The 10,202-nt window shown below is 37.9% G+C and overlaps 1 protein-coding gene across 2 annotated transcripts; it reads right to left on the reverse strand.

Moving 5' to 3' along the window:
• Positions 1-40: 40 nt before the first annotated feature.
• LOC122993789 (profilin-2-like) lies at positions 41-5,768 on the reverse strand. Of its 2 annotated transcripts, none has more exons than XM_044368235.1 (3): positions 5,386-5,767; positions 3,865-4,057; positions 41-1,841 (listed from the first exon to the last, which is right to left on the reverse strand). In XM_044368235.1, the coding sequence occupies exons 1-3, from the start codon at positions 5,512-5,514 to the stop codon at positions 1,744-1,746; spliced, it is 420 nt and encodes a 139-aa protein (XP_044224170.1). In that variant the 5' UTR covers positions 5,515-5,767; the 3' UTR covers positions 41-1,743. The 2 variants fall into 2 exon arrangements, with proteins under 2 accessions (XP_044224170.1, XP_044224171.1); XM_044368236.1 differs by lacking the exon at positions 41-1,841 and adding an exon at positions 1,853-2,169 and having other exon boundaries at positions 5,386-5,768.
• Between the last annotated feature and the right edge of the window lie 4,434 nt (positions 5,769-10,202).

Genomic DNA, 10,202 nt, shown 5'->3' on the forward strand with positions numbered 1-10,202 from the left:
TTTGTACTCACAGCAACAGACGGGACATACTTGCTTTACCTCTGGTTGGAATAACTTTTATTTGATCTGTCTGTAAACAAGATGTCTCATCAATTCATGGCATTTGAAATAGCAGATTTTGTGGCGGAAGGAATTTCCAACTCAAAAAAAAAGAAAAAAAAAAAAAAGAAAAAATATTGCAAATGTTTTTTTCTGTCGTTTAATTCTGTACATATTCCACAAAGTCTGGAGATTACTGATGCCAAAATATCCCTTAGGAAAGTGCCATTAAAAGTTACTTCTTGCTGGGGCAGCAGTTAAAAATCCAACTCGTAGTAGCAACAGATCAGATCGATTTTATGGCACAGAATACACAGTTATTCTCAGAAAATTTTCACAAGACAACTTACAAATGTTCTTATTCCAACCAACACCATTTTCAATATGTTTAGTGTACACAGCATCATTTTTTCTTTTAAATATACTTCTAAGTACCGTACTATGACAATTTGTGAATACACCTTTGATGACTAAAGCACAAGGCAAATAATTCCAAGGTGTTGGAGTCCAACAGCCTGGGTTTACAGTCAAAATGCATTCATACTGTAGTAAAATGACATTGCCGTTTCATTGGTTAATGAACATGAAGTTAGCAACAAATTAATTAGTGATGAAAAGTTTAAGTAGTGTTGAAGTCTAAAGAAGCAGTTAAATGTTTTACAGTTATCTGAAGTTGCCTTAATGATTTACAGTGATGCCAACAATCAACTATCAGAATGAGCTGAAGCAATTCTGATAACCCTCTTCTATGACAATTGGTCCGAAGGGGAGAGAAAAAAAAAAAAAACTTTACATAACATTAGTGTGTAGTGATTTACAGCAAAATTTACAAATAGCAGGAGCTGACTGACAAATGTCGGAGCTGTCACAGAGGTGGAATGTCCACTGAGACTCCAGGATGTGGTGAAGTATTATGACGATATCTTGAGACTTCAGCAATGCTGACCTTACACTACACTCAAACAACAGCCCAACACCACATCATTAACTTTTAAGACCACATTCAGGTACAACAGCGAAAAGCATGTGATGGAGGGTAAAACAAGTTGCGCTTGAGGGTGGCAAATTGGTACACACATACAGGACTTTGTCAGAGGAAATTTGTCATTTCTTTAATGGAGGCTTTAACAAAATTGAAGATGGAGGCAGATGAGAAGATGGTTTTGGCTGGAATATAACGCTTCGACAGAGAGGGGACAGGGCTGGGATCTGTATACTGGAGAGAGTATGCATGCAACTTTTAAATGCCGACATGCTGATGAGAAAAAAAAAAAAAAACAAAAAGAACCCGGCATCTCTTAGTTATGCTCAAAAAGCAAAACTATGCAAACTGACACCACCATTACATGTGTACTTCCCCTTGGAGTATTAGCCACTTGCTAAGTGAATGTTATACAAGGCGAGTCCAAATTTGTTGTACACTTTTATTACACTTTGCTATCATTTTTTTTTTGCACATTCCTTTGGTTAATAAACATTTAAACCATTTCAATGAACATGCCATTACTGTAGTGCCAAAAACATGAGAAGTACAATGTTAAAGTGGGGAACAAAAGGAGGATGAGGGAGCAAACAAAAGGCTGTGTATAAAAGTACACTGGGGAGGAAGTAACATTGTTTGTCATCTAATCCTGGAAGTAGTGTCAAACACAATGCGGTGAGTGGGAGTGAGCTGCTAAGTTGATGGATGGGTGGAGAGGTTGCTTAATATCCAGTCTTCCTCAGGTAATCAGCCATTGAATATGCTTTCTGGTTAAGAACTCCACCATGGACCGCCTCCTTTCCCATGACTACAACCAATACTGGAGCACACAAGGAAAAAAAGAGAAATGAACAAAATTGAAGAGTCTCCCCCCCCCACCCCACATGATGAAGGGGGGAGGGACAAAGGTGACACAGTATCTTACCACTCTTCATTGCTATTAAAACGTTTCCAAGACATTTTGACTGCTTGCAGGAGAAATCTTAACAGCAATATTTTCTTTTCTCTTCTTTTTGTCCCTCAATTTTTATCTAAGTGAGCTTGAAAACATTAAAACCCTGAATCCCTCAAGTATTTTGCCATTGAGTAAGCCTTCTTATTCAATCCGCCTCCATGGACCCCTTCTTTGCCCATTACAAGAACCAAAACTGAAAGAGAAGAGATAGAAAAAAGGGACAGTTAAGAAAGTGAAAAGTAAAGGAAAGGCATTCCAAGTAAAGGTATTTTCACCAGAAGTGTGCAGTGCAGGGATATTTTACTGTGTGCTATATGCAGGGCTCATGTCTGCAGGTGTTCTTTGCAACGGTAGACTGTACTAGGTCATTTTTACCAATTGACACAATGTAGTTTCAAAAATTGTAATTTATTACTCACTAGTGTTGTTAAATATTCAATAATCAATGTGCGAACAAGTGAGCAATTTCCCATACAGCCCTGATCCTCCATAGCCTTTAGCTGAATATCACCTGTGAAGCTTTTTTTTTTTTTAAATAAATGTAACCATTATAAGCTGCAGGGAAGAAAAGCACACTTGACTGGTCCAGACAGACCTCTTGCTTTTAACAGCAAACCAGATGTAACTTAACACTAATGAGCCAGTGAATACTGCAAAGAAAATAATGCAAAGAAAACCTTTATTGTCAGAGGGTACAGCACTCAAGCCGGGACTGGCTCATTCTGTTAAATCAAGACTATGAAAAGATACATGCCAGAGACTAATGAAGGAGGAGCATTCTATACGATTATGTGTTAAGACTATAGAGTCTCATTGCACTTGTTGGTACATGCAATGTTTCATTTGTGCTTGTGACTATCCTTAAACTACAACATGCAGAGCAGGAAGGTGACAGGTGGAAATCTCTGAATAGAAAAAAGGAGCACCTTTTAGGAAAATGAAAAGGAAAAACAGTTTGATTTTGATTGCAATCAGCATTTCTCACAAGTCTGCCATCGTTTTCTTGATTAAGTATGATTATATAGACTAGAAATGTCATTTTGTACAAACTGTCCAAGTCGTTGACGTCAGACCTGCACTAATTCTCAAATTGTGAGAAACACTGAAGCATATCAGACACTGAGGACCACGAGGGCAAACAGACGGAGTAGGCAAACCTTGGCTTACATGAGGTTTAGGATGCAAATCAGACTATATGTAAAATATTTTAACTTGACAAGTCTGCATCTATGTCTCTTTGCCTGAGAGCAATGTAGGATGATGTGATTTTGGGGCCCGTTTCACAAAAGATTTAGAGCCCTGTTACCTGCAGATCACAAAATGTTGCCATTAGAACTGAGAAGATTAGTCGATTAACAGAAAATTAATAAATATTCCAGTTTCTCAAATGTGAGAACTTGCTTTTGCTAGTCTTACATTAAAGTGAATTGAATATCTTTGAATCTGGACTATTGATTGGATTAAAGACAATTTGAAAATGTCCACTTGAGCTCTAGGAAACTGAGATGGGCTTTTTTAAAAATAATTTTCGGATTTTTTTTTTAACAAATGATTCATCAATTAATCAAGAAAATACAGGTATGGCCCACAGGTATGCTATTTGTTTTGATTATCATGCATCAAAAACAAACAGGTGAAAATAACCTCATGTTGCAAATTTGGTGAAACGGACCCACTTTTCATTTTGCACTTTCCTAAGTCACAAAGGTGTGACTCAATCACTTGAATGATAAAGTGTTTCCTATCTGTTGACAGGTACCTGGTTGGTACCATGTGATGTTTTCACAATAGAGGAAAAAAAAAAAAAAAAACAATAAGGTGTCCTGACCCACAAAAGCAGCGTTTTAGTAACTGCAATAAATCAACTGTTTTGAAACTAGACGTTTACCTTTTCCGGCTCTCCCCACAGAGATATTGTATGTAGGCTCTCCTCCTTGGCTCTTTGTCCTGATGTCCATTGTCCAGTCTCCGTCGTCATGGAGGCTGTCTCTGAGGACCGAACACTTCTTTGAGCCCAGAGTGAGACCGCTGGTGTAAAAGGTCTCCCTGTCCTTACCGATAAGGACATCAATTTCTTGAGACTGAAATACACACAAAGCCACAGAATTGAAAAGACTGCAGATGGATCCTCAGATAGATGCAACAAATATGCTGCCAGTTAGATAACCAGTAACGTTCATAATATTACAACAGTACAATATTCAAAAGTATATTAAAAAAAACAACAACTCATGTTGTCATACTTCCAAACACAACTGAAATTATTAGTCAATTAATTGATTAGTTGATTGACAGGAAATTAATCAGTAACCAATTTCATAGTAATTTATTATTTCAGTCATTTAACAAGCAACCATGTCAAATATTTGCTGATTCCAGCTTCTGAAGTGTGATGATACACTGCTTTCCTTTATCATGTATGACACTAAACTGAATATGTTTGGGTTTTGGACTGTTTGTCAGCAGAAAAACAAGCAATTTTTAATATGCAAGAAATCAGTGAGCATATTTCACCATTTTCCACAGAATAATTGTTATTAAATCAATTGCTGGTTGCTGCCCTTGTTGGCAAAACTGCAAAGCTGGGACCAATTATTCATGCCTGATATTGAGAGAGAGGTGAGGTTTGAGAGCAGAGCTTGGAAACGTGCAACACTTTAGATACTGTTATCACAATTGTCTGTAACTTTACACAACCCAAGCAATAATGTTAGCTTGCAGCCTCTGCCTGCAGTGAGTAACGGAAGTGAAGTGACGTATGTGTGTGTGCACCGGACTAGCACTCATGCCAGCCCTCTCAATGAATTAAAAAACACACAATGACATCCTCACTCAGAATATTCATGTGTAAATATGCTGCTACATTCCCCGTGTTAACAATAGGGAGAGTTTACCGCAGACTGACCAAACGCAAGGCAGTGTTAGCCGTTTTAACCACAGGTAGCCGGTAAAGCAGCGGCTTAACGTTAACTAATCAAAGCGGCCGTGCACACAAAAGCATGCACGCTTCCTTTAAGTCAGACACCGTCTACTCGCTGGTTTAAAATTAGCGTTAGGTTCATTTATCAGTGTCTTAATTTTTTTTTTGAGTAGTGTTTATTAAGAAGGTAACTAAATGCCTTATACCCTTAGGTACATGCAAGCTACAATGAGTGAAGTCTTATCTGATCCACACGAGGTCTAATCCTGCAATGTTTCCTTAGCAGGAAATAGCCGCGGCAGGCCACCGATAAGCTAGCTGGAGCCCCCTCCGCTAACACGGTACCGTTAGCTCGCTCGTCATGTAGATCCTGCGAGGTAACGGTTTTAGCGCTATTCAGTCTGGCGAGCGTCTGCGTGGGTGATTCATAACAACACTGTCAAACGGAACCATACCTTCGCAGGAATTACTTCATTTTTGCCTTCTTACCGTGATATTGTTGAAAGTACCACCGGCATGTGCTGCCCAAACATATTTGGCGTCCGTATACCCAACAATGGCGCTATCCTGACAGCTGCCATCGGCCATCAGGTTTTCCACGTAGCTTTGCCAAGACATATTCAAGAAATTGATGCTGTATAAAAAAGCCCTACCGCTTTGGAAGTGAGGTTACCAAACGAGAGGCAGCCAAATTGAGGGGGGAAAAGCCCTACAGACGAATTTAGAGTCTCCAATCTAACCCGCACTTCGACGTTGTGCAACGTCAAGGCTGGGGCAGCAAAGAAAGCCAGGGCAGTGAGGCAGCGGCTGGGTGTAGTCCGTATCAGATCCCTCCGCACAATGAGCTCCCGGCGCTTTTATGGCAGCAGGCGGCGGAATAAAGAGGGACTTATCAGCTCAGCCAAGAGTCAACTGTTTGAGGGAAGGCCGGGGTACACATGAAGGCTAATGGGGATTTACTGATTGAACCATTTAGTCTTTCAGTCTTTCATTCATCGGACGTGTTTTCATGCTGTAGGAATAACATGACAAATACTCACACCAGAGGTTTGTGTGGCTGACTGCCATCAAGGCTATACAGGAATAAGCTCTGTGGTCCATGTGGCTGATGGATTCCAAAATGGTCTTTTCACTCTCACAAATATAGTACTCCTAAAAACACCTTTGAAATGGCACAAGCGTGGTTGAAAGTTGCTCACGGATGGCTGCTAATCAGCCAATTTCTCCCATTAAAACGGACTCACTGAAAAGAATTTGAGATACACAAATATGTCACTCAACAATGTATCTGCAGTAATCCTAATGTTCTTTTTGGGGTCCTGGAGGCTCCAGCTCAACATGGGTCTATTTAAAGTCTAATTAGTTTAACTTCTTACCAGGCACCCCATTTTTGTGCACATGCCTGAAAATAATTTACCCAAAATAAACCCTTTTAATTACAGTCATAAACCTGGTCTCATTTTAAATGTAAATCTTTTAATTTTACAACCAAAAGGTCATTATAAGTTAATATAAGAGGTTAAAGCTGTGCAGAATGATGTATGTGCAGAGTTTGGGGAACAGTTTCTCTATGCTCACTTCTCACAAAATCTGAGTTTAAGCTTCAAACATGCATCATCACCAGTATGCATCATATTATACCATGTGATATACAAGTGTGATGTGAAAATTTCAATCCTCCAGAGCACATACAGAGGACTTTTCAGTGAAGTAGGAGACATCTTGTTTCTAGTAGTTTCAGGGGAAATACATTTGCATATTCATACATTCTGGATTTTTCAATGAGGGAGAAGGACAGAGGTATAATTTAAGAGATTTTAACAAGACCTTTTTGTGGAAAAACCATAGTAGACACAAATTATTATTCAAAGTAGAATAAAGCAAACATGGAGGGTATATTTAACGTTGTTTTATCAGCTTAGTACTTCATGACTTTTCCTTATTTTATGATATTTGCTTATAAACATGATTTGAACAGATGACATTTTTCAAAAGTCTGCTGTAGAGAATTATGAATTGGTTCTTTTGGGGATTTACTTTACCTAAATATAAGTAACGTCACTATGCAGGATACATTTGAATGTGGATGACTGTTTGGCAATCAAAAGCATGCACATACAAATGTTATATTTATGTGTATATATAAAACATAAAATACTTATTACTTACTTGGTGTAATATCAATGCTTTATGCTAATTCCTGTATTTTATTGCCTTTATAAAACATGCAAATTCAGTTTGTAGCAAAAGGAAAAGTTACCACTTCAACACTTTCTACATTAATACGGACAGAAGACAAGAAAAATAATATCTGGAATAACACACTGTTGATTTTGAAATAATAATAATAATGATTATTATTAGACATAGAGCATTGGGGTCTGTGGGACTCCAAACAATGAGAAAGTAAAGCCACTTTCAAGAAAACACAAGTAAAAGTTTGTCTTATTCCATATTCCCATACACATACATGCAGTGGAGCATTGCTGTAAAGTGCCTTCTGAAAGAGTAATTTCTCAGCCCATCTTCATCTTCATCAAAACCAGGGATCAAACCAGGCTCCTTGGCCAGTCTCTGTATCTTTAATGCCATATTTCCTTCTGCTTCTACTCTGGTCAGATTAAGTGATAAAAACAAATGGTCATTTTATTATAATCCCAGAGCAAAGAGATTTCGCCATTTGAGATGATCTGTTATTATACTCAGGCTCTGTGAAGAAGCTGGCAAACTGGACTGAATGCACACAGAGTCACACTGTTATTCTCTTCATCTGTGAGTGACTGTTTATGACTCCACTGCGTAAATAATAAGATTCATTACATGCTCATTTATGACCCCTGTAGGCAAATCAAAGTAAAAGACACAACCATCCAACCACATAAAGGCTCATGAATTACAATGCAAGTCAAAAGATTATTTTTGGTAGAGCTGATGAGTGAAAGTGGTTCACTCCTTTTCTTTAAGTTAACATTGTAGATCTCCTATACCTTTTATCATTTTCCACACAGATACAAAGATTGATTTGAACCATGTCATGTAGCACATTTGTGCAGCTAAACATATAATCATTGGGAATTGGAAATAATCCCTTCATGAGCAAATTAAGGATGTGTCTCTTGAGGAAAACAATAATTTCAGTATATTGTACATTGTGTACAAGTGTTCAGGTTTTTCCTGTATGTAAAACTCAATGCAAATATCTGCATTATAAAAATAAAAAAAAGCTACACATTTCCTTGTTTCAGTTTTATGGGCATGGGTTTGAGGCTTCGTTGGGTTGACCAATGTAATGATTGGGATGGCTGTCAGGAAGTTTATTGTACATGAGAACTAGATCATTAACAGTCAGGGCTGGCCTGTGGCATGTGATGGAACTACATGATGTGAGGTGATACATGTGTAAAATGTGTGGTGTTATTTCTAATACAAATATATTATGGTACATTTTCACTGTGTTGTTGGGTTCATATCTGTCTGATCATCAATGATAGACTAGTTAAAATACACACTGTTGGACCAACAAATTTGTATTTGCTATTGATATGCTGTTAATAGGCATTTAACCGGAGCATTCAGGCATATAAGCCGATGTGGCTGGAGGAGAGTTCAAGGTTCATTCAAGATAACCAAAAAAGGAAAAAGAAGTATGATACCCTGAAAAATACACTCCTTAGCCACCAGGGGCAGTGTTCCCTATGGTTTGTGAACATTCATGACTGCTCTACAGCATTTCTCTGGTGCAGAGCTAAACCAAAAGCCTGAAGCTTTAAAAAGATGTATTTATTCCTTTGACAATTTAAGGGATATTTGATAAAGGGCATCTTTAAAATGAAAACACAAAACTGAAACTGGCATTCTATGAATGTTAAAGATATAATTTGTTTACAATATTTAAAATTTCTATTCAGACTTGACAAACCTTAGATACCTGCCAACATTTGTCACATTATATAGACCTAAGTATCTTTTTCTTTTGAGTTTGGGTAGCAAAAGGCCCATGCAGAGCTCCCATTTCACCTCAACAAATGCTGCAGATGTAATGCAGTACTATGACTTAGTCATGCATGATGAAATACTACTCCTTCAACCACAACTCAGTGAATCAGCCTCTTGTCATTTCACTTAGAACATGCTGCTTTCTATGACATACTGACAATGTTTTTATTTGGCTTGACCAATTAGTAAAAACTACAAAGTCATATGGTGGTCACGGGAGTTGCTGCATCCTCTGCCACATGCTGGATCTTATCAACCCCCAAAACCAACAAAGTAAGGACCAGCATACAAGAGCAACTGCGCACCTAAAATTTCTTTTATCATGGAAAAAAGGTTAGGGTAACTTATGTTGAAGGTCAGCCTGTTAGGTTTGAGGAATAAACTGACCTATGCTGTATTGTGAATAATAGCTTTATATCAACGGATCTGGATGATGTCAAATAAAACAGAAACTATTGAAGCCCAGAGACAACCTACAGAGATGGACTGCAGTGCTGGTACAGATAACGGTTACGATAGGCGAGAGCTCAGAAAATATCAAGGAGGATTATTTTATAATTATTTCATAATAAAATAACATGTCTGTATCAGAACCTCAGAATAGACTGCTGTGAACCACATGGTCTTCGTTAGTGAGGGATCATTTCAACAGAGGTTAATCTGTCTAAAAGTTTCCTTGCACTATATATTTTGAATCATCTGCAACATTAATTAGTGTTTTATCAGCTAGTATATGTGTCTAATGTAACCTATTCCTTATCCCATTCTACACAACACTGTTATGTATAACTACCTGAAAATGGCAAAAATAATTTTCTACAATTAATATTATGCATTTATCCTATAACTGAACCTCCTTTACACTCTTTTAGATGTAAAGCATTTTGAACACATGGCTTCAGATGTGCACCTCAGAGTAAAGATAATTATTTGCAGGCTCAAAGACCCTGTAAGTGTAAGAAGAGTGAAGGGGTTGTTGCTGAGCTCCTTCTTCAGAAGTTACATGATCCGTTGCAAGAGTCTATAAAAGTGCAGGGAAAGAATTCCCACTAAGATTTTTTTTTTTTAACAAAGCACCCTCACAGAACAAGACTATAGAATCTATTAATTTTATGAGGGTACTGTACAACTCTGTAAAATGTACTCTGATAATATCACCTAACATATAGTAGTAACACTGCCGCATACAGAGGGAGGGGTGGGGAAAGAGTTGATGCCTTCAAATGCCCTCTAAAAAAGTCTGCCTTCTGTAGTTAGCAGAAATTACGATGGAAAAAATAGTGCCAAGTAAAATTCATGATTCCGGTGGC

This window comes from Thunnus albacares, chromosome 12 (genome assembly GCF_914725855.1).
Source record: "Thunnus albacares chromosome 12, fThuAlb1.1, whole genome shotgun sequence".
In the NCBI taxonomy this organism is placed as follows: domain Eukaryota; kingdom Metazoa; phylum Chordata; class Actinopteri; order Scombriformes; family Scombridae; genus Thunnus; species Thunnus albacares.